Genomic DNA, 27,585 nt, shown 5'->3' with positions numbered 1-27,585 from the left:
TATTAATATTAATATTAATTATATTAATAAATAAAAAAATCCTAATATTGTACTCTTTATCAATGATAACAATAATCTTTAAATTGTAAAAAAAAAAAAAAATGTAAATGTAAATGGCATTTAATCACTAGTATAGAAGCTGTTCCAAAGACATGCATTTTCAAGTGACGACTAACTGCAGCCAGAGAATTGTTCAGAAGCCTCAATAGCACCTTGGAGCTTTCTGTTTTCTCACAAGGATAAGGATGTTATAGTAATGACCTGCATAATATTGTGTAGGTCCACTTCATACTGCCTAAACAGTGCTGAGTCATCAAGGCCTGGACTCCACAAGGTGTCCTGTGTCATCTGGCATCAAGACTTTAGCAGCAGATCCTTTAAGATTGTGAGTTTAAGCCACCATGGATTGGACGTGTTTGTTCAATACATCCTACAGATGCTTGATTAGATTGAAGTTACAGAAATAAGCTCTTGTGATGACAAATACTCTCAAACCAGCTTGTCTGGTAAAAATAACATGCCACTTTCAAGGTCACTGAGAAGGACTTCTTATCCACTGAATATTCATTTGGAAGGGTAAGCTCAGCGGATACTGTGTTTGATTTCTGATCAGAATTGTGTGAGTTTAAGGCCCAGCACTACCCTGGGCCCTTGAGCAAGGCTCTTCAACTGCTCTGTTGTACGGCAAAAATGTATAAACGATTTATGATGTATAAGTTGTATAAATAACATAAATGTAAGTCGGTCTGATAAATTCTATATATGTAAATGTGAAATACTTTTTGTTTTAACAGAAGAGCAAACTTTGAGTTTGTGACCACATTTGTAAATCATACATTTCTGGGAACCCCTGTACTTAGCGCCATCTAGTGGACATGTAAGGATTCGTAATGTTTTACCTGATCAATGAATTTTCCAAAACAGACAATTACTAAGAGAACTGATGAATTATATTTGGAAATACATGGATGTGATATGGTACAACAACAGCACATCAAATATATTTGTAATACAGTATAAAGTAAGATGCCATAGAAAATAATATATGTACAATAATATAATTATCTGAATATCGCTAAATAACATAGTCTACAGTAATTAAAAAAGTAATGAATAATAGAATAATTATAAGAGCATAATTATACATTGATAATCTATTATTATTAGTATAGTATATAATGATATAATAGGGGGAGTGGTGGCTCCAGCGGTTAAGGCACTGGGTTGCAGATCGGAAGGTCTGGGGTTCAAGCCCCGGTATCGCCAAGCTGCCACTCTTGGGCCCTTGAGCAAGGCCCTTAACCCTCTATGCTCCGGGGGTCCCTTACGAGGGAAATATCAAGGTCCGTGACGTCGGAGTGACGTGGGGCCGCCTTCCCGTGGGCTCACCACCTGCAGGAGGGACCGTAAGGGACGGTGCTGTGAGGATTGGGCAGCAGTCGAAGGCGGGGGTCTGCTTAGACTGCTGCCCCCGCGACCCGAATTACGGATAAGCGGGAGAAAATGAATGAATGAATGAATAATGATATAATAAAGAATATAGCATGCATGTATAATACTGTAATTATAGTATGTAAAATCATTTGATTATTATACATTATTATTATTATTATTATTATGGTACATTATTATTATTATTATTATTATTATGATACAATTAAAATGTAATATTAAATAAAAGGCATGTATGTAAATATGTAACATCAACTGCAAAAATAATAAATAAGGTAAATAATAAGTAATGAATAGGACAATAATAATTAAGTATTATTTTTATAATAATGATGCTGATATCTCTGGAGTTTTTAACTTATTGTTATACCTCTTTATGGGACTCTTAATTTTTATGAGACTCTTACGTTGATAACTTCCTGCCTGCAGGCTGATTATCACGTGACCGCACCAACTTTAAGACTGGCCTACAAGGCAGAACTCATGAACTTTTAAGGTTGGATGAAACTCATTTTGCACCTATACTAATACCACCAGGTCCAGAGGTTCATGCCTAAAATAATGCCCCAGATGTGTGTTAAATCATTTGGCAGCGACCAATCAAAAATCAACGTCACATGATGTTTGTTGTTAACCTGGCCACTGTGACGTTTCTGCATCTCCACTGCATGAGTGGTGCATATCCATGATCTTCAGCATGTCAGTATAAAACCCAGCATTGTTCTACTGCTGCTCGCTAACACACGTCGTGTTCTGTGAACTTGTTCAGAATGATGGAGCTGCGGCGCGGACTTTCCGGTTTCCTCCGCTTCAATTCACTTCTTCACCGTCAGCTGAGAGCTTGCTCTTCCTTCAGTCCAAGAGCGGCGATATTTGACATGTTTGGAGTGTTGATATCTTCACCTCTTCGCACAGCAACAGGTTTACATGCTCAAAATTTTTCTTCATGATGCTCAATGGTTCTGTATGGTTCGTCATGGTTCTGTATGGTTTCATATGGTTCTGTATGGGTTTGTAAGCTTTTATATGGTGTAGCATGGTTCTTCATGGTGCTGCATGGTTCTGTATGGTTCCTTAATGGTTCTTCATGGTGCTGTGTGGTTCTGTATGGCTCTCAATGGTTCTTCATGGTGCTGTGTGGTTCTTCATGGTGCTCCATGGTTCTGTGTGGTTCTGTATGGTTATCTATGGTGCTGCATAGTTTTGTATGCTTCTGTATGGTGCTGTTTGGTTCTGTATCGTTCTCAATGGTTCTTCTTGGTGCTGCATGGTTCTGTATGATTCTGTATGGGTTTGTAAGCTTTTATATGGTGCAGCATGGTTCTTCATCGTGCAGCATGGTTCTGTATGGTGCTGTATCGTTCTAAATGGTTCTTCTTGGTGCTGCATGGTTCTGTGTGCTTCTGTATGGTTATCTGTGGTGCTGCATAGTTCTGTATGGGGTGCTGTATGGTGATGCATGGTGATGTATGGTTCTCAATAGTTCTGTATGGGTTTGTAAGCATCTGTATGGTGCAGCATGGTTCTTCATGGTGCTGTATTGTTCTCAATGGTTCTTCATGGTGTTGCATGGTTCTGTGTGGTTCTGTGTGGTTCTGTGTGGTGCTGCATGGTTCTGTATGGGGTGCTGTATGGTGATGCATGGTTCTGTATGGTTCTTAATGGTTCTCAATGGTTCTGTATGGGTTTGTAAGCTTCTATATGGTGCAGCATGGTTCTTCATGGTGCTGTTTGGTTCTGTATTGTTCTCAATGGTTCTTCATGGTGCTGCATGGTTCTGTGTGGTTCTGTATGGTTATCTATGGTGCTGCATAGTTTTGTATGGGGTGCTGCATAGTTCTGTATGGTTCTCAGTGGTGCTGTATGTAAGACTGTGCTTTCATTTTGCGGTTGTTGTGTTGTGTGCATTCCAGCTGTATGCATTGCAGGTGGTCAGAGCTCTACGAGATTTTTGCTTTGTGTCTGATCTACATTATTTGGACAAAAGTTTGTGGACACCTTAGCGTACTAGTCTTATGTGCTATTTGAACATACCATTCCACATGTAATCCTCATTGTCTGTTATAATGAACTCTATTCTTCTGAAATGTTCCACTAGATTTTGGAGTGTGCTTGTGGAGATTTGTTCTCATTCAGCCACAAGGGTATTAAAGTCATGTGTAATTGTGTTAAAGGGTGTTAAAGTGAGTGAGTTTCAATTTATCCCAAAAGGTGTTCACAAGGTGTAAAGCAGATGTTCTTGGAGTTTGATTTCTGTGTAATGGTATTGTCAGGGTTGGAACAGGTTTGGGTCTCTTAGTTGAAGTGAAGGGAAAATGTAATGCTACCACATCCAAAGACATCCTATACAATTGTGTGCTTTTTTTTTTTTGTATCTTTCAAAGAGTGGGAAGATAAGAACAGAGTCCCTCGTGGCACGCTTGGCCGAGCTATAAGTGCAGGGGGCAGTAACAGCTCGTGGAGGAAATACATGCGAGGAGAGCTGGGGGCAGAAGAGTTCGTGGAAGCCTTCAGCCAGGACTGCAGTCATGTGGTATGTTTCTCAGTGTTGCCTTTGTACTTCAGTACACTTCACTACCACTATATATATGTATGTGTGTAATCAAGATAAACAAATTTGCATGAATTATTATAATTTTCTTTTTCAGGCAGGTTTCAAAGTCCATATCGACTCTTTCCATTCAGCTCTTACAGGTGGCTACATGTCTAAACCTGTCTCTGTCATGATGGATGCAGTACAGTGTGCCCGTGCTGAGGGCATTAAGACCGCTGTCCTTAGCAACAACTTCCTGTTGTCTGGAGGAAAGTCCTTCCTCCCTCTGGACCTCTCTCTCTTTGATGTGGTAAGTGAATTTACTATAAACCAAGATAGTAACTGTGATTAGGCTCAGCTGCTCTTGCAAGAAACTAGAAATGGAAACAAGTGGGGGGGTTCTATTTGTGGCAGATGCAATGGATTAATGAATTTGAATGAAATTGAATACAGTACTAGGGGGAGAAATATATATATTTTTTGGATTCGTGTATATTTTTGTGCGCGTGTGTGTGTGTGTGTGTGTGTGTGTGTGTGTGTGTGTATATATATTTTTGTGTGATATATGTGTATATATATGTACAGATCTCTTCACTGTTTGATGATGTTCACTTCTAGCTTGTTCTGAGTTATTTAAAGATTGTCATAATTCAGTGTAATATTACCGAGTCGGAGTATCTTTTACTATAGATTTTCATTATTGCTGCCTTTAGTCGGATAAAATATTTAGATATGTCTCCTTTTCATACCCTTTTTCCATAAGCACATGTAACTGATTTGAACTGGAAATCTAATTAAACTTTATAAATCCCATCATCGTCATCTCACTGTATCATGATTTTGTTTGTGTATTAAAAATCAGATAGTAGAGTCCTGCAGAGTGGGTTTATGCAAGCCAGATCCCAGAATCTATCAGCTGTGTGCCGATAGACTAGGTGTCTCGCCTCAAGAAGCTGTGTTCCTGGATGACCTGGGTTTCAACGTGGAGGCTGCGGTACAATTAGGAATGCGTGGCATCACGGTGAGTTCATACCAGTACTGTAGTTCTATGTGGTTCCATGCACCAATACGAGCCTTAACAGTGGAGCTGAAATGGGCTTTAGTCTACGATCAGAATCTTGTAACTGAGGAACACTTTGAAGGGAAGTTTTTCCCCGACTCGCACAAGGTGTGTGTGTGTGTGTGTGTGTGTGTGTGTGTGTGTGTGTGCTACTATCAGCACAATTACAACCAGGTCTGTTACTCTACATCAAACATGAATAGCTGTTATACAGTATAAATACAACCCTTAGCATTGAGCTATGAAACTCTGTGTCAAGTCAGTTCAATGCAATATTTTTTTGTATCCAACTTTTAACACATTGGACATTGTCCCAAACCAGCTTTACAGAGATAAATAGGTTAGGAATGTACGTTGTACATAAATTAGTCTCCTTAAGTTTATGCCTGATGAGCAAACCAGTGGGGACAGTAGCAAGGAAAAACTCATTGAGGCAGTATAAGGAAGAAACCTTGAGAAGAACGGTTAGTGAACGTTTCACAGCGAAACAGTACACTTATGCAATGATGGAATTAGAATGAATGGAAATTCAGTGGCAACCAGATGAGGATGGGTTCCCTTCAAAGTCTGAAGGGAACCCATCCTCATCTGGTTGCCACTGAATTTCCATTCATTCTAATTCCATCATTGTATAAGTGTACTGTTTCGCTGTGAAATGTTCACTAATGGACGTTTAAATGCAGAACCGTTCAAGCCAAATGCAGTTTTAAGACATTATAGAAGACTGTTCATATCAATTAAAATCCCAGGTGTGTCATCAGTCTTTTTTCCAGAACTGACGGACGGTATTATGGTGTAAAATAGGCAGGCTGTGTAAATCAGTGCAAGATTTCGTTTTTTCTAAGATGACGTACTTGTTCCATTAAATGGAGAATCTCAATTTATAAATAGTATAGGACCTGTGGTATAAAAACATAGAACCTCCGGCATTTACTTTTTTTACTTACTTACCGCTTCGCATACCAAATTTATATTTAGTGTGGTTTAGCTGCTAGAAAGTTCCCCTGTTTCATTAAACTTGTTTCTCTGTAGGTTAAAGATCCTGGATTGGCTGTAAAGGAGTTGGAGCAGGTGCTGAAGATACCATTGTCTCCTAAAAGATTGAATGGGCAATTCCCTATGGGCCAGCTTGCCCAATATCTCAAGAAAGCTACTCAGCTTCCACTTACAGGTACATTAGAGCTGATTGTTATACTGTAAAACTAGGCATCAAACATACTTATGTTTTGTTCGGTAAATTGCATTATCACATTGTTGAGTTATATTGCAGTTAAATGTTTTGGGCTTCATTATGGGTTTTTTTTGTGCATAGACTACATTAAGATGCAGCAGTTGAGTTACCCGAGTGATTCCACATACCTATTGAACTGTGGACAACATGGATTTGTCCTAAATAAGAAACCGAGTACTGAAGCCCTGCAGAGAGAATGCAGGTTTGTTGAAATGCCGTATTTGTCCTATTTCTTGATTTCTTGATTTCTTGATAATTTTTGGATAATAATATTGAGTTGGTTTAATTTTTTTTTTTTATCTGTAGGATTCTCAAGGTCCTTGAAAAAGCCAAAGTCCCTGTACCATATGTTATTGATCAGACCGAGGCACCGAGGTGAGTGTGGCCCATTTACTTGTGTAGGTTGTAATATAAATATAAATCTTGTGTGATCGTAGTATGTTTTAAAACATTGACCAAGCTTTTTTGTGTACCTTTTTCCTTTTAGCAATTTCCTAGGATTTCCATTTTACCTGACATTTTACACTCCGGGTAGAGTGTTTAATGACCACACTATCCCAGGAGAGGATCCTAATGGGAAGAGATGTGTGTATGAGGCTATGATAAAAACCCTCTGCCAGATACACAGAGTTGACCTGAAATCCACAGGTCTGGAAAACCTTAAGGATTTAGGTAGGAATGTGCAGTTCAAGGCCAATGTTTCCATTTTAAAGAAACTGTTATAAGTGTGATCATTTGTGTATGATTTCACATGAATTAAGTTTTCAAGAATTTTTCAATTTAATATATTTTGTCCATATACTTCACTATATGGACAAATGTTTGTGGACTTATTGAATAACCATTCCCCAATTAGTTTCCATTTGCTTTTCTGATAACCTCCAATTTTCTGAGATGTTCCACAAAATTTTTGACTGGAGATTTTCATCTCAATAACCCACAATCCTCAGCTCCGAAGGCTGATGCCTTATCCATTAGGCCACTGGGCCAGTAAAGGAAACATGTGGGTGGTGCAACAACAGAACAATATTTTGTTAGCAAGACGTTTTTGAGGGTCATAGGAATTTGCTAGGCTATATTAAGCTGCAGAGTAAGTTAAACAAAATCGTAAAAAAAAAAAAAAAGACACCAGCCAGGAGTCAAAGCCAGGTCACAAGAATGGGAATCTTTCACAATACCACTACACCACTGGTGTTTTCGACACCTTTAATCTGGTTAATATTTAGCAACACATGACAAGACTCTGCATCAGCATGATTGGACTACACCACTGATGCTTCTTTAACTTGTTGTGTTTCCTCTGACGCAACAGCTGAGCAAGATCCTGAGTGCAAGAGCTTTTAGATGGATTTGGAATTTTCTAGGTTAATTGCCCTGCAAAACATGGCAACATAGAATCAAAACAAATGGGATAACTGACACATGGTAAAGTCAAGATACTGATGTAGGTGAGGTGAGGAGGCCTGGGGTACAGTCAAAGGTTGGGGGTCAGAGCTCTATAGCAGGCCACTCGAGATCTTCCACTCCCATTCTTGTAAACCATATTGTCACAGAGTTGGCTTTTTGCCCCAAGGCATTTTTGGTCAAAGTAACACCCAAACCACCATACAACTGTGTGCCTCCAACTTTGTGGTAACAGTTTGAGGAAGAACCACATATGGCTGGAAAAGTCAGGATTCCCAAAACTTTTGTCCATACACTGTATATGATATAAACGACTTGCAGCCTGTGGTATAACCAATAAAAACATTCTGCAAGACACATGGCTTAGTAAGACACATGGTAAATAAGTAATGTAAACTACAGCAACCCTGCCCAGGTCAAAGCCCAATAAATGTATAAATGATTTACAAGCCTATGGTCCCTGATTCGTGTCAGTTATGGTTGAAAATACCTGTCTGTTTTACAGCTTTGATATTTTACTTTTATCCAATCAACCCCTGACCGTTATCAAATGCATCGGTTTGCCGGGTTTTTTTTTGTTGTTGTTGTTGCTGCTGCTATAGTATACCGAACAGTGAGGATCTTTGCACAATTCTCTTATATTACTCTCTCTTTTCGAGTTATCTGACTGTCACCTCTTGCTAAAGCAAAATAAAGCTGTCCTGTTCTCAGCAGGACCCCAGTACATTTAAAATTTTTCAGTTACATAAATACTTAAATGTAACCAGATCAATGCGTTGTATTTTAGATGACTTCATGGAATCCCAAGTAAAAAAGTGGGCGCATCAGTTCAAGGTGAATGAGACTTCCATTCCTGTCGTGGATCGACTGATAGACTGGCTCCTGTTGCATCTTCCGAAAGATCAGAAAACCACACTGGTCCATGGAAATTTCAGGTTCAACATACACACACACACACACACACACACACACACACACACACACAGAGACACACAGTAGTACTTCCAATTAAGCATTCCAGGGCATTTTCAGGGTTTTTTTTAGACATAAAAAAAGCTTAACCTTCCACAATATCGCTGATAAGGATGAAAAAACCACAACATAATAACTATACAGCCCAATAACATAGTGTTATATTACTGCGCTATCAGTTTTGGGCTGTACTTGTGATTAATTAGACTGGATGCAAATTATATATTTACATATGTTAAATATTTTTTATTATATCTATATATCTTAATGTATAACACTGAATAATATATAATTGAGAATACCTCGCAGTAATAAGCGTAGATATTAGCCAATGAGGCGTCTATGTCTTATATTGCTGCAGTACGTCAACATGTCTGCCATCCTGGTCCGGGCAAAAGATCTCTGTAAACAAATGCAATTAATCGGGGGAGCTGTTTTTTTGTTTTTTTTTCCTGGATAAAAATAAAACGTTTGTGTTGATCAAGTGATATCGGTGGTTTATGATCTGTATAAATCGCCGATATCACGATCCAGTGGCCAATGAGGCGTCTATGTATTTTATATGGCTTTGGTATTAATTACTAACATCTACTTAAAATATCATTCTAATTGTTTGTTAGGAGATTTTAAAGCAAAAATTGTGTAACGGAACACAAGCTGTTTGGTCAAAAAAAGCTGCTTTGTGTACTAAAACAATGAACTACAGGATACTCTGTGATCAAAACTGACACTTTGTACTTTAATAGAGGAAGAAACAATACAAAGCTGTGATTTTGGCTAAACACCAGTTTCAGTAAAGATGTTTTGTAGGAACAGTGCAGTATTTGCACCAGTTCCTCACACACACACACACACACACACACACACACACACACACACACACACACACACACACACACTCTCTGACTCTGATTGTGAAAACAACCTTCAATTCATTTGCATATATTAAATATTGCCATATTTTCCATTTCATTTAATGGAATTCATTACAACTGCTGCTGTTTTTTAAAATCCATTATATTATTTTATATTTCCTGAACTTTCCAAATGTATTAACTTTCTTTACAGATGATGAAAATACCTTGAGACTGAGTAATGAAAAAATCATTTGTACATAATGTAAAATAATATATAAATTAAAATCATAATTATAAATGCTGAATGTGCATCAAACCTGATGTTGGAAAAACTGTGTTGTATTCTATACACTAAGGTGGTAGCTTAGTGGTTAATCTTTTGGATTTATCTGATGGTCATAAGTTCAAATCCCGGCCACACCAAGCTGCCACTCCTGGTCCCCTGAGCACGGCCCTTAGTCCAGTAGCTGCTAAGTTGTATAAATGAGATAAATGCAAGTTTCTCTGGATAATGGCATCTGCCAAATGCCATAAATGTGAAAGTAATGATTTTGTTTAAGCAGTATGTATTCAAAGAATCGCACGTCCCTCCAGACTCGCACATGCATTCCTGCTAAATGGAGACTATAAAAGGCAAGCTACTAAAAGTAGTCTCTGGGGAATGTATCTGGGGAAAGTCTGGGGACGCCCCAGAGGCAGCTGGAGTCACTATTTGGTAATAGATAGGTCTAGGGCTAATCTTCTCAGTTTACTGTCGCTGTAACTCCCAGCAAAAACATCTGTATACTTATTGGTCACTTTTTTTGTCTTGGGTTTATCAAGTTCAATGTGTAATAAAAAAATAATAATAATAATCAATCTTACAGTCTGAACCATCTGGTGTTTGACTTCAAGACCCCTGATGTGGTGGCAGTACTGGGCTGGAGTCTTTCTACTGTAGGAGACCCACTTGTGGATCTGGCTTCCTGTTGTATGCCCCACTTTCTCCCAGTTTCTGCTTCTATACAAACAAGTAAGAGCAAGAGCATTCCGGCAAAGTCTGCTGTTTAATATCAGGTTAAAAATAACTCAAAGTTGTTCAGTATTGCTGTAAAAATATCATCAGGATCATTTTAAGTCAGGACAATGTATATAATCAGTTCATTGGAACAGAAAGTTGTAAAATGTCCCATAACCTACATGGTTTTTAAGTACATTTAAGTAATAAGACACAGCAGAAATCATGCACTAACCTAATAAATAACAGCAACACAATAAATTGATGGCCAGAGAGTATAATTACATGAAAATATGCAGACAGGATGTGAAAATTACTTGCAATTTACAAGCAAATTATTTGCAATTTAAAAACATCGATATATAATGAACAATCTGACACTTTGCTTTTATAGGGGAGACATTTACTCCGATGGGTATTCCAAGTGCAGAGGAAATATTTGAGCTGTATTGCAAAGAAATGGGATTGGAACACATCCCGAACTGGCGGTTCTACATGGCTTTCTGCTTCTTCCGCCGGGCTGCTATCTTACAGAAAAATCATAAAATGTCTTTCAAAGGTAAGATAATAACACAATTAAACAATTCCTACTTATATAATATTATATAAAATATATAAAATATATAATATATTATCAACAGACAGTTTATTATATCTCAGAACTTTGTCTAGTTTTTTATTATTTTTATTTTTATTTTTTCAAGGCTTGACAAACCCAAGAGAAATAGAAGATACAGTGCAAGTGGCGTGGGACTTTGCAACTAAAGAAGGTTTCCGTATCTTTAAGGCTTTACCTGGAGCAGCAAGCATTTAACAAAGTACCAACAATACGGATATTTCAGCAACTTCCCTTCATTTTATTTAGATATCAAAGCTATGAAGTAGTTCTGTACTTCGCTGTGCTCATTTGCTTAGTCAGACTGTTTGTGTGTTCTTGAATAAGTTGCTAATGGCCCTGAAGCACTGGCGAAGGACTAAGGGTTGCCCAATACATGATTAGTAATAATCGTAATTCGACATCTGATCTTGCTGCTGTGTGATTGACTTTTACCAAATAAAGGATTGTATCAGGTTTAATTACTATGCATAGAGTTGCGTGCATTAAAATGTGCCTGTTACCTAAAAGACCTGCTTTATATTTGCTACTTTAATACTAAAGTGTTTTTTTATATATATTATTTTTGTAATATAATGAACACAACACCCAGCTATAATGTGCACTTTTTAGTTGTATTTATGTATAAAGAATGTTTATAAGTTGTAGTGTCCATAGAAGTAGCACACACCCATAAAACAGTTTAATCTGCCATTACCTTCCACTCATGTTCTCCCAGGGTTTGTTTGACAGTCTGAAGTTCAGCGCCGTATTGTAACCTGATAAAGGATCTCCATGCGGTGTCTGTAATTTGTATTTGTATTTTTTTTTATTTAATAAGTATACAAACGTACTTTGCTTCTGATGTGTTCATGTAAAAGACTGCTCAATTAAAATAATGGTCTGTACAGAGTCCTTTCGTGTCGAAAAGCCTTTGTGTCCAAGGATCTTTTTTTTTTTTTTTTTTTTTTTTTTTTTTAAATAAGATAAAAACTTTACAAAATATCTTGCACATTCTGACAAATACAGTGCAGCTGGAGGTTTGCAGATCATCAATGGGGCCAGTGGTGGAAATTTGTGAAAACTGAAATAGTCCTGCTCCAAAAACATCCATCCTGAATGACTCTTAAAGTAGTATATACTTTTTAGGGTGCATGTGGACCAAAGATGCCCAAATTAGGGCCCAATTATGAGAAGGAAAAAATGTAATTTGGGAAAACCTTTGAAAAATAAGGAGCAGCTCTATTGTAGAATAAATCAATGTGTTTCTTATTGTACTACAAGTTTCACTGAACTAGAACATTTAAAAAGAAACACAAAAGTAACACTATTTTTCTTTAAATATTGAATCATATGAGAGGAACCATGGTTTAATACCATTTTAATACAATGCTTGGTATAATGGAACATTTCATTTCCCACCACAACACTAACTTGAGTAATGTAACATTTATTATCTACTTTTCTTTATACCATATATAATTATATCTGCAATGAGAAAAAGTACAGCATTATATTCCCGCCCCCCCCTGCAAAACGATTGGCTATTTAACCAATTCCTGTCTCCTGATTGGCTAGTTCAGCTCGAGCATCTTACTTGTCCCGCCTTCTGCGCTAGGATTGACGAATCGCGTGTGACACGGGTAATTAATCGGTTCAATCACTGCTCGGGGGCGGGATTTATTGGAACACTGCAGGGACGAAAACAACTGTCCCAAGCTTTTCTTCTGCTTGGTTAGAGAAGTTACTCCGCCATGCTCCGTACCGCGCTCACACGGATCGCCCCGCGTTTCTCACGCATCTCCGCGTGCAGGTTCTCCGCTGCAGCAATTCCTGCACCGAACCCTCAGCCCGAGGTTCACTTCAACCAGGTAGAGTACCAGTACAGTTAAAAGGGGATTTCCGCGTGACGCATTTGGCAACAAACCAGCACAATCTTCGCCAGTTCTGTGCGCCAGGTGTGCACCAGGTGTGCCAGGTCTGCACCAGGTTTGCGCCAGGTGTGCCAGGTCTGCGCTTTTCTCTCTCTTCTTCCTACTCCTGCACTTTATTTACACAAGATTCCTGTAAATACAGAAAAACATCTCATGTAATGAAGGTTAATTTTCTGGACCACATAGTTGGATTTGCCATCAAATGTTATTCCACTGTTCAATCAAATCGAGATTGGGATCCAGTAGAACATTTCTCGATACTGAGATCCTGCTCCTGACTGATTTGTTGCAATACTGGTGGTAGTGCACAAGTAGTGCAGTAGAACATTTCCTGATCCTGATTCTTAGGGACTATCCAAAAAATGCAAGCAAACAAAAATAAGTGGGATTTCAGCAGCTATGCAATGCAATCCACTCTCACCAAATACTGTAACACCAGAATCACATTTAATCTAATTATTTATTAATTTAATTAGAATGAACACAATATATAATGTCTTAAAATCTAGATGATCATGTAGATTTTATGCAAATTGTTCAATATTAGTTTATTTGGCAATTGTTATTTTTATTTTTTTTTAAATATTCAAATTCTTTATAAATATTTCTATTGATCGTTCTGAGATATTCAAAAGAAACAAGTGTGTTTATCCAATCACACCATGTCATTGATTTTTAAACAAATGATCCCTAAAAGAAAAAAAATAATCTTGTACCATGTTGTTTCAAAACAAATTGCATAATATAATACACCCTATAATACACCTAGAAACAAAATGGACAAATATTAGACACCTTCTTTAGATTGATCTACACTTTAGAGAAGATACATGGGTGGGCTGATCTTTGACTGATTTTAATTTAAACTTCGTGGACTCATAAAAGGAAGGATTAGTGTTTTAATGCAATTAGTAAAACATTATGCACATTTTCAATCTAATACTCTATATGGTAAATGTAACTGTAATTTAGTTCTTCTTGGCCTTTTCATTTTGACCAACCCTCTGAACATCACCCCTCTGGAAGGAACAAAAATAGGAAGTTCATGGAAAGTTCCAGCACAGTTTTTTCGAATGCCCTTGTATAATGTCGCATGGAACCGAAGAGGCCCAAACCTGTTTCGGCAGTATGACGATACCTCTGTTCACTGTGTAAGCTCCATAAACAAAAGATTTGAGTGGAAGAATTATAAAATATATATTCTGTTGTCTCCATTTACTCTGTCTGAGCAACATACTACATTCTCTGGTTCAATATTGTACAGTACATTATAGTCATGTACTAAAAAAAATGTATACTAAGAAATCTTACTGATACATTTAAATGACAATTCTACATATAATATAATAATATTTATACAAACATGAATGAATAAATACAAATATGTCATGCAGAAATACTTTTTTGCAGCAATAATATATATATTCTTTGTCATAAATTACAGATTGTCTGGGTTAATTTTTTTTAGCTAGGTTCCAACATGGCTACCATATATTCATAATAGATGTTAATGTGTAGATGCTCTTATCCAGAGCGACTTTCAAGTTTGTGATGTTTATATAACTGAGCAGTTAAGCGTAATTGCCTTGCTCAAGGGACCAGCAGTGGCAGTTTGTTTCTGCTGGGATTTGAACTTCCGGTCAGAAGAAGAAGTAGTCTAATGTCTTAACCATTAACCATCAAGCTTTTACTTCCTCCATTTTTGTGCTTTTTAACACTGTAAAAAAAAAAAAACAGTTTCTCTTGTGCTGTATAAAGCTGTGCATTATTTCCTCCAGATCTTCATCAACAATGAGTGGCACGATGCAGTGAGCAAGAAAACCTTTCCAACCATCAATCCTGCCACTGGTGAAGTCATCTGCCAGGTTGCAGAAGGTGATAAGGTAGATGTGGATAAAGCAGTCAAGGCTGCGAAGGACGCGTTCAGGCTCGGTTCTCCATGGCGACGCATGGATGCCTCTCAGCGTGGACTCCTCCTGTACCGCCTGGCTGATTGCATCGAGAGGGACTCCGCTTACCTGGCAGTAAGTGACACTTGTATTATCTGGCTACGATTGACCATGTGCATAAGAGGTCGACCGATTCATTGGTTTTAAAGATTGATCGGCATCGATAGCTGATTGCTGGAACAATGAGCTATCGTCAAAAATCAATATGGATAGTTTTTCCGGTTTGTGTCTGTTGCTGGAGAAGGTACACTGTCATTACGAGAGCGGCCTCTAGCGGCGACTCACTGACGCTACGTGCTGTTTGTTCTTGCATGTGAGACTGTGTGCTGCATGGAGAGCGCTATATTATATTTATCATTTAGAATTTATTGATTATATAAATATTTATCAATTTAAATGTTCATATTTATTTTATTTAGCACATTTTCATGATGCAGTACTGTTTTTTTTTTTTTTTTTTTTTTTTTTTGTAATAAAGTTCAGTACTATTTTACATGGTGTGTTAAGTTTGGTTTTATCCAGAGTCCATTTTAAAAACTTTAATTTGATCAATCGGTTATCGTCAAGTTCAATCCAACGCAGCTGTCATTATCTGTAAAATCCATAAATCGGTTGACTTCTAGTGTGCAAAATCCATGTTGGGCAACTTGGTTTGTGGTCCACATGCAAAGTTTTTAGATGATTACAATAAATATGTTGTGCTACAAATCTAGTTATCAGCTTCTGTGAGAGTAGCTTATGTCACAGATGCTCAGTTCAAGTCATGTTTTTTTGCATTTCTGGATTTGTAATTGTTGAATTCCTCTGTGTAGGGCAGAATATTCGATGATTGCTGTGCTGGATTGCATACAAAGTGCCAAAATATGTAATTAATTTCTCAGAAGGATTCTGCTTATATTCACAGATTGGAAAAATGACAGCTGTTTGTTTGTTTGTTCGTTTTTCTCTCAACTGATGTCATAATAGGCCCATGTGTATCCTGGTAATGCTTTATGTTTGGCCCTGTACTAAAGTAAAATACAAATTTGGACTAGATGCTGCTGGCTACAAATGCACTGCAGTTTTTCCTTCTGCGTATTGTCATGTTGCAGTGGCCCTTGCATGTCTGTGTCTGGGGTTGTTGAGGGCAGGTGTCTGTTAATGGTGATCTTGAATTTGTTTAGTCATTAGGACTTTCCCTCGCTTCTTGAATAATAATCATAATATACTTTGTAAAATTCAAGTTGATAAAGATTATTATTGAATCTTATCTGGGGTTGCAATGGCCGACTGTGACTCAGCATTTTTTCTACTTGAGTACACTGTTATATGATTATCAAAGGGCATAGCAGATATTTCTTGTACAGAGAACAGCACTGTTGACCCTGTGATTATACATAGTAAAAACTAAAAAGATTCAGAAAACAATATTGTTTTTGACTGAACTTTTTAAGTTAGATAAGATTTAGATTAGATTCAACGTTATTGCTATTGTGCAAGGTACATGTACAGAGCGAATGAAGTTAGATGTAGACCTAAAGACTGCAGCTATTATCATAAAGACATTTACATTTCTTGCATTTGGCAGCTGTCTTTATCCAGAGTGACTTACATTTCTCTCATTTATACAACTGAAAAGCTATGGGGTTAAGGGCTTAGGTATGACTGGGATTTGAACTCCTAGTGAACTCATGGCGAGGACACTTACAAGTCCTTAGCCTTGTGTTTTCTGTAATTTGTTGTTTTATGTAGCATCAGGGTTTAGGAGGAATGTTGTTTTATTTCACTGTCTACTGCGTCAGCTACATATGGTTGAAATGACAATAGAAGCTTCTTGACTACTTCTTCTTGACTTGACTAACCTTCGGATCCAAAGGCTCTTAACCACTAATTTACCACCATAAGGTGTGACACTCACACTGGCAATAATTTTACCACATTAAGTACGCCTCAGCTTTATAGTAAACAGTTATAATGTGTGTGAAGGTGTGTATGGAAATCAGTTGATCTTGATCTGCGTCTGTTGAATTTTGCCCTTTATTAGAAAGTGCAGTGTACAGCAAAAGAGAAAAGTTGTATGATGTATTCAGTCGATACAAAACGCCGTCAGTTTTTGTAACATATGCCATTACTGTTTGGATTGCAGGCGCTGGAAACTTTGGACAATGGCAAGCCATATGCCGTGGCCTACACCATTGATTTGCCCATGGTGGTCAAATGTTTGAGGTGAGATATGATCATGTTTTGCATAAAATTTTAATGATGAACTGGAACACCTAGTTGTTGTAGTTGTTGTTGAGCTTTTCCAGCACAAGTTTCTAAAAAACTACACTGGACACTTGCTGTTTGGTATGCTCTTGACATTTCATACTTTGAACATTTAAATTGTGTAATTGTAAGACCGTTTCCAAATATATTGGATAGAATCCAGATATATTGGATTGGTTTCATGTGATTAAAAAAGTGCCATTAAAATGCATTTGTATTTTATTTACATTCATGGCATTTGGTCAACGCCCTGGAGCAGCAGCTTGGCCGCCGTCGTGACCACTGAGCTACCATATCCACATCTTATACACCATATGCACTATGTCACACTTTTGTTAAAGAGCCCAAAATTTGATTGTATAATACAAGTATTCCCTGCTAGAAAGATGGAACTTGAAATGTAAAGGTTTTTTTTTATTTTTATTAAGTTTCCTTCTTTGCAGCTACTTTGCTGATTCTCATATTAAAATGATCTCATATACTAACATGCACAGTGCAACATGCAAGCATTTTTGCAAATCCTTTTAATGACCAATCAAGGCATAAAATAGAATAAAAATAATAAGAAGAATCGAATAAGAATATCTTCCCGTGGGCTCACCACCTGCAGGAGGGACCGTAAGGGACGGTGCTGTGAGGATTGGGCAGCAGTCGAAGGCGGGGCCTGCTTAGACTGCTGCCCCCGCGACCCGAATTACGGATAAGCGGGAGAAAATGAATGAATGAATAAGAATATTTTGAATTTGAATATTATTCAGTCCAATATTATTTTGTTTAATAATGTTATTTAAAAAAAATGTTTTATAAAAACCTATAGAATTTGCGTTCAAAGCAGGATTTACTTTCCAGAGAGCAGAAATGGTGTGACTTTTTATAATGGCTACTTTCTAGTAGTGCAGCTTTGCAAGATTTTGTGTGAAATACATTTGAATCGTGCTCTCTTCTTTCTTCAGTAATCGGTAAGTGAATTTCACGTGACCTGGATAACTGAAAAATGACCAGACATTCTCAATCTTAATTCATTTCCTGATTTTCTTTTTTTTCTTTTTAGGAACATAAACGTGGCTTTTAAATGTGAATAATATAGACTGATCAGTACAAAACCTTTAAAATGAAGATATATACAGTGCCTGTCAAAAAATTGGAAACTCCTAGTCCTTTATGCTTTTTGAGAGACGTATTGCGTGTTCTTGTTGGTTATATACAACAAACTATTTATTTAACAGTGTGAAGTTACAGACAATAATTATTCTGTATAAATTACAGCTTTACACAATCTTGGCATCCGGACAGTTTGTTTGTCCAAACATTTAGCTGAAATACTTAATGTCTCTTATAAAACATTCAAAAAGAGTTCTTCACTAGTTGTAGATTTCTTTCTGACCTTGTGATCCAGTTCATCCCAGAGCAGTTCAGTAGGATTTAGGTGCGGTGACTGGGAGACCGTTCCGTGATAGATGTCACTCCAGACGACTGTTTGCTCTCTAAATATCTCTAACCGAGCTTGTCCATACGCTTCGGCTCATTGTCTTGTTGTATGGTGAAGTCGGTTCCAATTAGCTGCAGTCCAGACGGAATTGTTTGGAAGTATGGCATGATAGTCATGTTGTTTCAGGTTTCCTTTCCCACTTTGAATAAGTCTCCAACATTTACTGCTCTAAAACAATCCCAGACCATTATGCTTCCACCTCCATGTTTGACTGTGGGGGTGAGGCAGTCTGCTAACATCATCTCTCCTGTTCTCTGTCTTAAACAAGTTCCGTATTTTTAACTCATTTGGACTTGTCTGTCTACAGAACCTTCTTCCAGTCATTCACTGTCCAAATCTTGTGTATTTGCATATAAGCAAAGGAACATGAACGTCTCTCAAAACCATAAAAGTCTGCGTTTTACAACCTTTTGACAAAATTTGTACTGTATGTTTATCTTCATTAATGCAACTGTGAAAATCTGATATGTTTTTGTTCTTAAAAAAAAAAAAAAAAAAAAAAAAAGCTATTAATAATAAAAGAACGTTGTGTTGTATTTATTTATTTTTTTTGTAAAAATATTCTATTGATTGTTAAGTGTGTTTGTTTATTGGGATTTGGCAGGTATTATGCTGGCTGGGCTGATAAATGGGAGGGCAAGACCATTCCAATCGACGGTGATTTCTTCTGCTATACCCGGCATGAGCCTATTGGCGTATGTGGGCAGATTATTCCTGTAAGTATTTCTTCATTTGTCTTCGGGTAAATTTTTGTCAATATTATCTGTTGAAATATTATTAATATGGTGTGAAAACTGAATCCACATTTGCCACATCTCAGTGTAAGAAGCTCTGATGTAGAGTTCTGTTTAAACACCGGTGAAAGGACCGTGTCAGTGGAAAAAGCCATCTTGGGTAAACTAGAGTTACACGCGTGGTTAAATGTGTGGGTAAATTTAGCAACATGCTTGTGTTCTAGTCATTTTGGCAGTAATGTGTGGAGGCATCCTTTACAGTTTATCTGTTAAACAAACAGCGCTTTTTATATAATGGAGCAAATAAATTTGCATGCATTTATTTAATTGTTCTCTTGCAGCAACTATTTGATTTATTTTTTTTTTGTGTGTGTGTGTGTCTCTTGTGGAAAGTAGTTTTATTTTATTTTTTTTTTGCTAATAGGCAATCTTATTTTTGTAATAGCCTAGACACTAGAACAGCCTCCATTGATCTGGCAAAGCTTTTGCTAAGAATTAGGAGTGTGTCTGTGGCAATCTGTGCCAACTTGGTCAAAAACAGGGTAGTGAGGTCAGGTACTGAGGCAGAACAAGAACGTTTGAGTCACAATCATCACACAATTTTATAGTGTGATTTTAGTCCTCATTTGCTGTTCGAATAATGTCCTAGATTGCAAAGTGTTCCAAAATTTTGGAATTTGTGCTCATTCACTCACAAATGTGCTTGTAAAGTCAGGTATTGATGTAGGTGACGTGAGGAAGCCTTGGGTGCAGTCAGTATTTACATTTATTCCAAAGGTGTTTAATATATAGCAGACCTATTTTAATTCATGTAAAATCAATTTTTTTGGAGCTCGCTTTGTGCACAGGGGCCAATTATACATATATTATATTTTATATATAATTTAAGATTCAAAAACCTTATCGTGGGGCAAAATGAAGGAATGTGCAACCACTAAAGGTGTCCAAATACTTAGCAAATCCACTACACACATAAAGAATACAGACAGGTTATAACTTTAACATTAAAAGAAAGCAAGTTTTGCCCAAAGCTGATATTTAAAGGTGTGTATGTGTATGGCAGAGCTAGAAAAGAAATGAAAGGAAGAATTGGAGGAGACAGTTTTTCCCAATAGAGGGCGAAGTTTGAATGTATGTGAAATAATAAACACCATTTATAAATGTATATAAGTAAGTATATTATACCTGATGTGTAAAACTGGTCTTTTGTGAAAGGGACCACCAAAATGAATGCAATTTAAAATGGAAAGAAAGGTAGATAGCCCCAGATATTATGGTTCAAAGGTGCCTTTCGATAGTGAGGTTATAAATATCACATGTACCAATACTACTTTCAAACTTTGGTCTTTGATTTTCTTGCATGTGAGCTCACTTCTGATTTTGAGAGCTATATAGAGTAATGCTATTCTCTACTATACTGTATGTTCACACTTATTTAAAACACACAGAAAGCTCCTTAGTATAAAGTTTTATATGAGACATTCTTTCTACTGTTAATAGCATATTTGTCTTTTATTTTGCCAGTGGAATTTCCCTTTACTGATGCAAGCATGGAAACTGGGACCTGCACTAGCTACAGGTAACACTGTAGTAATGAAGGTGGCAGAGCAGACGCCTCTTACTGCACTCTATGTGGCCGGCCTGATCAAGGAGGTATGAGATACCTTCATATCACAATAATTATACATATATATATATATATAAACTTTGTCACTACACAGCAACGAAATGCAGTTTTGCATCTACAAGAAGTGTCAAAAAGTAGCAATTGTACATAAATATGTAGCATATGTACAGCATGTAATGTAATATATGTAAACGTATGTACAGTGAATAAATCTAAAGGCTATAGCAGTACAGAGATGTGTGGACATTGTTGAGAAGTACAGGTAAATGGGTTTTAAGGCTATGGCATTAAAAATAAAAAATATATAAATATATGTGTGTGTGTATGTGTATGTGTGTATATATATATATATATATATATATATATATATATATATATATATATATATATATACGTAGATACACATAAATAAAATAGTGCAGATGTACGTAAAGCACAATATATATATATATCCTGCATAACGCTAATCTCTTACTTGTAGGTGGGCTTTCCCCCTGGTGTTGTAAACATCATTCCTGGAATGGGTCCTACAGCTGGGGCAGCCATCGCTTCCCACCCTGATGTGGATAAAATTGCCTTCACTGGCTCCACTGAGGTAACAGTAGAAATGATAGAATTACATGTGTCAGTTAGAGATTTGCATTTTGGCAGTTTTTATTATGGAGTTTATTGTAATGCCTGTATGTTGATTTAACAACAAGGTTCTAGGTACCATAAGGGATATGTATGGAATGAAAAATGATAAGGCGTTTAGTTTTAGGGAAGTAATCGATGGCATGGTGGTCTGGTAGAATCAGTTTCCTCATAGGTCTCTTCCTTATCTCTCTCTCTCTTTCTCTCTTTTGTATTTCTTCATTATTTACAGCAATAAAAAAATGCACTTCAGACATTGACTTTACCCCTAGCTCACAGTGGTGCACAAATAGTCCCAAAAACAGCTTTTCTTTTTCATACTTTTGTATAAATGTGTTACTGTTGCTCAAGTATTTAATTTAAGTACATTTTTGTAGGTAGGCCACCTAATTCAGCAAGCATCTGGCACCAGCAACCTAAAGAGGGTAACTCTGGAACTAGGAGGGAAGAGTCCCAATATCATTCTATCCGATGCCAACAGTGAGTATCTTTTCGTCTGTCTGTCTATCTGTCTGTCTGTCTGTCTGTCTTTTCCTCTGCCTGATTTTCTGTCTGTCTTTCTAGTATATAGTGTGTATCAATGTGATTTTTCTTTGTTCTGGCAGTGGAACAAGCAGTGGACCACTCCCAAATTGCCATCTTCTTCAACCAGGGTCAGTGCTGCTGCGCAGGCTCACGAACCTATGTACATGAAAGCGTCTATGATGAGTTTGTTGAGCGCAGTGTGGACAAAGCGACAAAGAGAGTGGTGGGAAATCCATTTAACCTTCAAACTGAGCACGGACCGCAGGTACGACCCTGGGGCACACCTTGTAACTCATGAAAACCTATTTTGTTTTTTGTTTTTCTGTCTGCTGGGTGATGTAGAGTGTGATGGTTTTATTGGAGCATTTTGATTTCTTAATAGCTGTGGATTAATTTACTAACACGCTTGTGACTGAATGAGCACAAATCTCTACACACACACACACACTCTAAATTCTAGTGGAACATCTTCCCAGAAGAGTGGAGTTTGTGGAATGGGTTGTTCAAAAAGCACATACCAATCTCCTGATCATGTGTCCACCAACTTTTGTCCATATAGTGTCTGTTGTTGAATTAGGATTCTACATACTGTGTATGAATAATTTTTCTTATTAGATGTATAATTTGCTCTTTGGATAAAGATTGATGATGAGCAGTACAGGAAGATTCTGGGCTACATCAGCAGCGGGAAACGTGAGGGAGCAAAGCTCATGTGTGGAGGCGATGTGGTGGGAGACCGTGGTTACTTTATCCAGCCTACCATCTTTGGAGATGTCCAGGATGGCATGACGATTGCTCGTGAAGAGGTGCAGCTGCAGTTCCCCTTAAATCATAAATTATGAGAAACCAAATATCATCAATGCTTTAGTTAACTCTCAAATATACTTACCTTTTTTTTATTTATTTTTTATTTTTTCCCAGATCTTTGGTCCAGTTATGCAAATTTTTAAGTTTAAGACCATAGAAGAGGTTATCGAGAGAGCCAATGACACAAAGTATGGCCTGGCAGCAGCCGTCTTCACTACAGACATCGGCAAGGCCCAGTACATCTCGAACAGTCTTCGTGCTGGAACTGTCTGGTATATACACAAAATATCACCACTTTAATCTCTTATTGCTAAGACTTTATTGTCAATTTTTTGACTTTATTCTCGTAATCTTAGATTAATTAATTTATTTAATAAATGTTTTGTGTAACACTAAAACACCATCGTAATATTCAGTGCCCCCATGTGGTGAAGATAAAAAAAATAAAATCTTGGCATGAAGAGACTGTGCATATCACTGGCGCTTATCCAGGTTTTCTTATTTTTCATGTCTACAGGATTAACTGCTACAACGTGTTTGGAGTTCAGGCTCCATTCGGTGGCTACAAGGCCTCAGGGAATGGTCGAGAACTGGGAGAGTACGGCTTGGAAGCCTACACCGAAGTCAAAACCGTAAGCATACACACGCTATCCTTGTGAAACAGGATGTGTATCTTTCACACTGGCTATTAGTATCTAACAGCATGTGAGGAAAAGGCCTGATCAGGGCACAGGTTTGCTTAAAATAATAATAAAACATGGCAAAAATATGTAGGTATTTATTCTTATTTCTGCCGTTGATATTCAAGTAATATCTGTAATATTTATCAACCAAGTTGTAGTACTGCATTTTCGAGCCCTGATCTAAACACTGGTGTGTGTAGTGTGCTGGTCTCCATTAAGCCAAATTATAAAATTCTGATGGTACATTAGTTTCCCCCATGCCCCACCCAACCTCCTCTTATAAATATGAATCTGTTATTTTTGGTTCTACAGGTATCAATTCAGATTCCCCAGAAAAATTCGTAAGCACCTAGAAGGAACCAGGAGGAACCGGAGAGTTCAAAAACAGCATACAAGTTCAAGACCCCTTGAGTACTTTTTCTATAAGACTTCTAAAGCCATTCTGTATTAAAACCATAAAAAAGTTAAATATTAAAAATATAAATGTTATAAGCACTTATATATTATTCTTTTGTTCCATTCTAGTAACGACCTGGCTTTGTACGATACCCAGTTTTTCAGCAATAAATGCTTCAAAGCTTCTTTTGTGTGCTTATATTTATTGTATATATGTTTTTGTATATTTTCATTTACAGTCATTACCATGTACAGTAGACCACAGAGCTTTTGTAATGAATGAGAAATATAGGATAAGGGTAAACAGGGTCATGTTGTATCATTCAAATGCACGGTTTATGATCTGTTATGGCACTTACACTATATTTTTATTACTACATTGAAACCATACACAACAATGCCAGTGGTCTAAAAAAGAAACTAGAGTCAGTGCCGTGTGACATGTGGCTACTCGCTCACTCTTCAGCGTACTTTACCTGGAAGTGCTTAGCGGCTGACGCTAGCACAATGGATTTTTAAGGATTTTATGTCCAGCCTAAAGAATTTCTTTTAAAAGGACAAAATCCTGACAATTCTGCATATCGAGGGAGTAAAAGAATGAAGGGTGGAAAGAATGGAAATATTTGTTAAAGTATGCTGAAGTTAGTAGAACAGTTTAGTAGATCATATCTTTAAAAAATCTAATATTAAATGTAAAACACACACACACACACACACTTACATACACCTCTGTGGTCTAACAAATGTAAACTATTTCATAACATTTTTTCCATATATTTTATTTTATACATTTAATTTGTCAATTTAATTTGATCAATATTATAAAAATGCATTCATTTTATTTATTCTATTTTATTTTTATTCAATTTTATAAAATATATTTCACAAATCCAGAAAATGTAAAAAAAAAAAAAATGTAAATCGTTCAAATGTTGATCACAAATATTAATAATAATAAACCGTGTCCTCTAAAAATAACTCAACATAGAGCCATTGGTATGTAGCACTGCATTACTCCTCCTTGGTATGGAATTCACCAGAGCTGCACAGGTTGTTGCTGGGATCCTCTTCCACTCCTCCATAATGACATCACAGAGCTGCTGGATGTCAGACACATGGTGCTTCTTCACCTTCCGCATGAGGAGCCCCAAAGGTGCTCAATAGGGTTCAGGTCTGGAGACATACTTGGCCCCTACATCACCTTCAGCTTCCTCAGAAAGGCAGGTGTCATCTTGGTGGTGTGTTTGGGGTTGGAAAAATACCATTCAGGACAGTTTCTGCAGCACTCATGCAGCTCCAGACCAAGAGGCTACCGCCACCATGCTTGACTGAAAGCAAGACATCATTTTCTTGTTACTCCTCACCAGGGCGTCGCCACACATGCTGTAAACCATCTGAGCTAAACAAGTTGATCTTAGTCTCACCAGACCACAGGACATGGTCCCAGTAATTCATGCTATTGGACAGATTGTCTTCAGCAAACAGACTGCCTTCTGCTTCTGCAACCTCTAAAGCAATGAGTCTGTTTTTTGAAGCAGCTTCTGCACCTGACGCACAGCACGAGGACTCAACTTCTTGGTTGACCCTTGCGAGTCCTGTTCTAAGTGGAACCCATCTTGGAAAACCTCTGTATGACCCTGACCACTGCACTGTAACTCAGTTTCAGGGTGTTACTGATCTTATAGCCTCTGCATCTTTGTGGAGATCAACAATTCTAATTCTCAAATCCTCAGAGAGTCTTTGCCATGAGGTTGTACTCCAGGCACCACATTTGAACTGCTCTATTAAAAGATGCAAAAATATGTATAGTCCTGTTAAGCAGACAAAAACAGCAACATAATCAATAGGACATGTGGCTTTGCATAGTTACATAATGTACAGAAGTTATAACTTAGGGTGTACTCACTTTTGTTGGCAGTTATTTAGACAAAAATGGCTGTATGTTGAGTTATTTTCAGGACAGTAAATCTGTATTGCTACACAAGCTGCACATTGACCTCTCTAAAATATATCCAAGTTTCATTTCTATAGTATTGTCCCTTGAAAAGAAATACTAAAATGGTTGCTGAAATGTGAAGCGTGTACTCACTTTTGTGAGATACTGTACATTCATCAGTATTGGACAGCCATAAGCAGAATTTCACTACGTCGTACTCTGTATTAATATGTATGTGACGAATATGTATAACAAATTTGATTTGATCATCAGGTGTTCACATACTTTGTGTAGTTTGGTGTATCAAAACTTCTCTTAGGTGCTTTTGGGAATTTTATTCTCTAAAAGGTTTTTATTGGGATGGGATGAATGTTTATGTTAAGTTTAATAGGACCTTAAATCTTTTCTTTTTAAAGGTAAATACACAATACAAAAGTCCTAAAAAGCCATGCATTACATTTTATTTATTTCTTGTTTTCTCATTATCTTAATGTAACGAGTTGTTTTTCCTCGTTATCACGACATAAACATTGAGAAAATTGTCCGCGAAAAAACATTTACATCGAGACCAAAACAAAATTAAGTTGTAATAACAAGAAAAAAACTCGTAAAATAGAAATCACTAGAAATATCTATCTATCTATCTATCTATCTATCTATCTATCTATCTATCTATCTATCTATCTATCTATCTATCTATCTATCTATCTATCTATCTACATGACTGTATATCTATCTATCTATCTATCTATCTATCTAGCCACCTGACTATCTATCTATCTATCTATCTATCTATCTATCTATCTATCTATCTATCTATCTATCTATCTATCTATCTATCTATCCACATGACTGTCTATCTATCTATCTATCTATCTATCTATCTATCTATCTATCTATCTATCTATCTATCTATCTATCTATCTATCTATCTATCTATCTATCTATCTATCCACATGACTGTATATCTATCTATCTATCTATCTATCTATCTATCTATCTATCTATCTATCTATCTATCTATCTATCTATCTATCTATCTATCTATCTATCTATCTATCTATCTATCCACATGACTGAATGTCTGTCTATCTATCTATCTATCTGACTAGTGTTTAATGTTGAAGGGGGGAATAAGTATTACATGACAGCACGTGTGAATGTAAACAAAGGTTTAGTGCAAATGAACTGAAACCAGACTAAAGGAAAGTAATGGAAGGAATGTTCATTGCGATTTCGGTGTGTTTTTATTATCGCTGATTCTGCGACAACAACGGCTTGAATTTGTATAAAATGAAGCTCGAGTGCGTTGCAAATGGCCGTGCATACAAGAGAAAGGCTTCAGAGCGCTCCAAGAACAGAACAGTGCAGGATTAGGGATTAATGCGTCGTGATCAGACGCTATTTAGGGTTCCGATCTACTCCAGCTCCGAATCCCACCCAACTCCTTAAAGGCAAGTTAGTCAATAAAGCAAACGTCACACTACACATTTTATTTACACCCCTAATCAGACCTCTCCAAGG

At 37.1% G+C, this 27,585-nt stretch overlaps 2 protein-coding genes across 3 annotated transcripts; both read left to right on the top strand.

The window, feature by feature from the left end:
• The first annotated feature begins 1,864 nt into the window (after positions 1 to 1,864).
• LOC310718013 (acyl-CoA dehydrogenase family member 10-like) lies at positions 1,865 to 11,587 on the top strand. Of its 2 annotated transcripts, none has more exons than XM_083526470.1 (13): positions 1,865 to 1,948; positions 2,222 to 2,373; positions 3,837 to 3,985; positions 4,101 to 4,295; positions 4,848 to 5,006; positions 6,078 to 6,216; positions 6,358 to 6,478; positions 6,583 to 6,651; positions 6,764 to 6,948; positions 8,468 to 8,615; positions 10,376 to 10,521; positions 10,901 to 11,065; positions 11,211 to 11,587. In XM_083526470.1, exons 2-13 carry the CDS (start codon positions 2,223 to 2,225, stop codon positions 11,318 to 11,320), a joined length of 1,737 nt encoding a protein of 578 aa, XP_083382596.1. In that variant the 5' UTR covers positions 1,865 to 1,948; position 2,222; the 3' UTR covers positions 11,321 to 11,587. The 2 variants fall into 2 exon arrangements, with proteins under 2 accessions (XP_083382596.1, XP_083382595.1); XM_083526469.1 differs by having other exon boundaries at positions 1,902 to 2,373; positions 11,211 to 11,321; positions 11,353 to 11,587.
• A 1,165-nt stretch (positions 11,588 to 12,752) lies between these two features.
• On the top strand, positions 12,753 to 24,310 carry LOC310718014 (aldehyde dehydrogenase, mitochondrial-like). The gene is made up of 12 exons (XM_083526471.1): positions 12,753 to 12,972; positions 14,814 to 15,059; positions 17,110 to 17,189; positions 19,325 to 19,436; positions 20,979 to 21,107; positions 21,563 to 21,676; positions 22,092 to 22,194; positions 22,320 to 22,504; positions 22,881 to 23,045; positions 23,161 to 23,318; positions 23,564 to 23,678; positions 24,042 to 24,310. Exons 1-12 carry the CDS (start codon positions 12,856 to 12,858, stop codon positions 24,072 to 24,074), a joined length of 1,557 nt encoding a protein of 518 aa, XP_083382597.1. The 5' UTR covers positions 12,753 to 12,855; the 3' UTR covers positions 24,075 to 24,310.
• Positions 24,311 to 27,585: the final 3,275 nt, after the last annotated feature.

Source organism: Silurus aristotelis (assembly GCF_946808225.1).
Source record: "Silurus aristotelis genome assembly, chromosome: 23".
Lineage (NCBI taxonomy): Eukaryota > Metazoa > Chordata > Actinopteri > Siluriformes > Siluridae > Silurus > Silurus aristotelis.
Note: the sequence above shows the minus strand (reverse complement) of the source record. Positions and strands in the feature narration are given on the sequence as shown.

What these genes read in the sequence shown, in the direction of transcription:
- LOC310718013 (XM_083526470.1), top strand. Translation starts at nt 2,223, where the DNA reads ATGATGGAGCTGCGGCGCGGACTTTCCGGTTTCCTCCGCTTCAATTCA. An exon ending in GCCAGGACTGCAGTCATGTG is followed by an intron (nt 3,986 to 4,100) that starts GTATGTTTCTCA and finishes TTTCTTTTTCAG; the next exon opens with GCAGGTTTCAAAGTCCATAT. An exon ending in ACCTCTCTCTCTTTGATGTG is followed by an intron (nt 4,296 to 4,847) that starts GTAAGTGAATTT and finishes ATTAAAAATCAG; the next exon opens with ATAGTAGAGTCCTGCAGAGT.
- LOC310718014 (XM_083526471.1), top strand. Translation starts at nt 12,856, where the DNA reads ATGCTCCGTACCGCGCTCACACGGATCGCCCCGCGTTTCTCACGCATC. An exon ending in CCTTCACTGGCTCCACTGAG is followed by an intron (nt 21,677 to 22,091) that starts GTAACAGTAGAA and finishes ACATTTTTGTAG; the next exon opens with GTAGGCCACCTAATTCAGCA. An exon ending in CTTCGTGCTGGAACTGTCTG is followed by an intron (nt 23,319 to 23,563) that starts GTATATACACAA and finishes TCATGTCTACAG; the next exon opens with GATTAACTGCTACAACGTGT.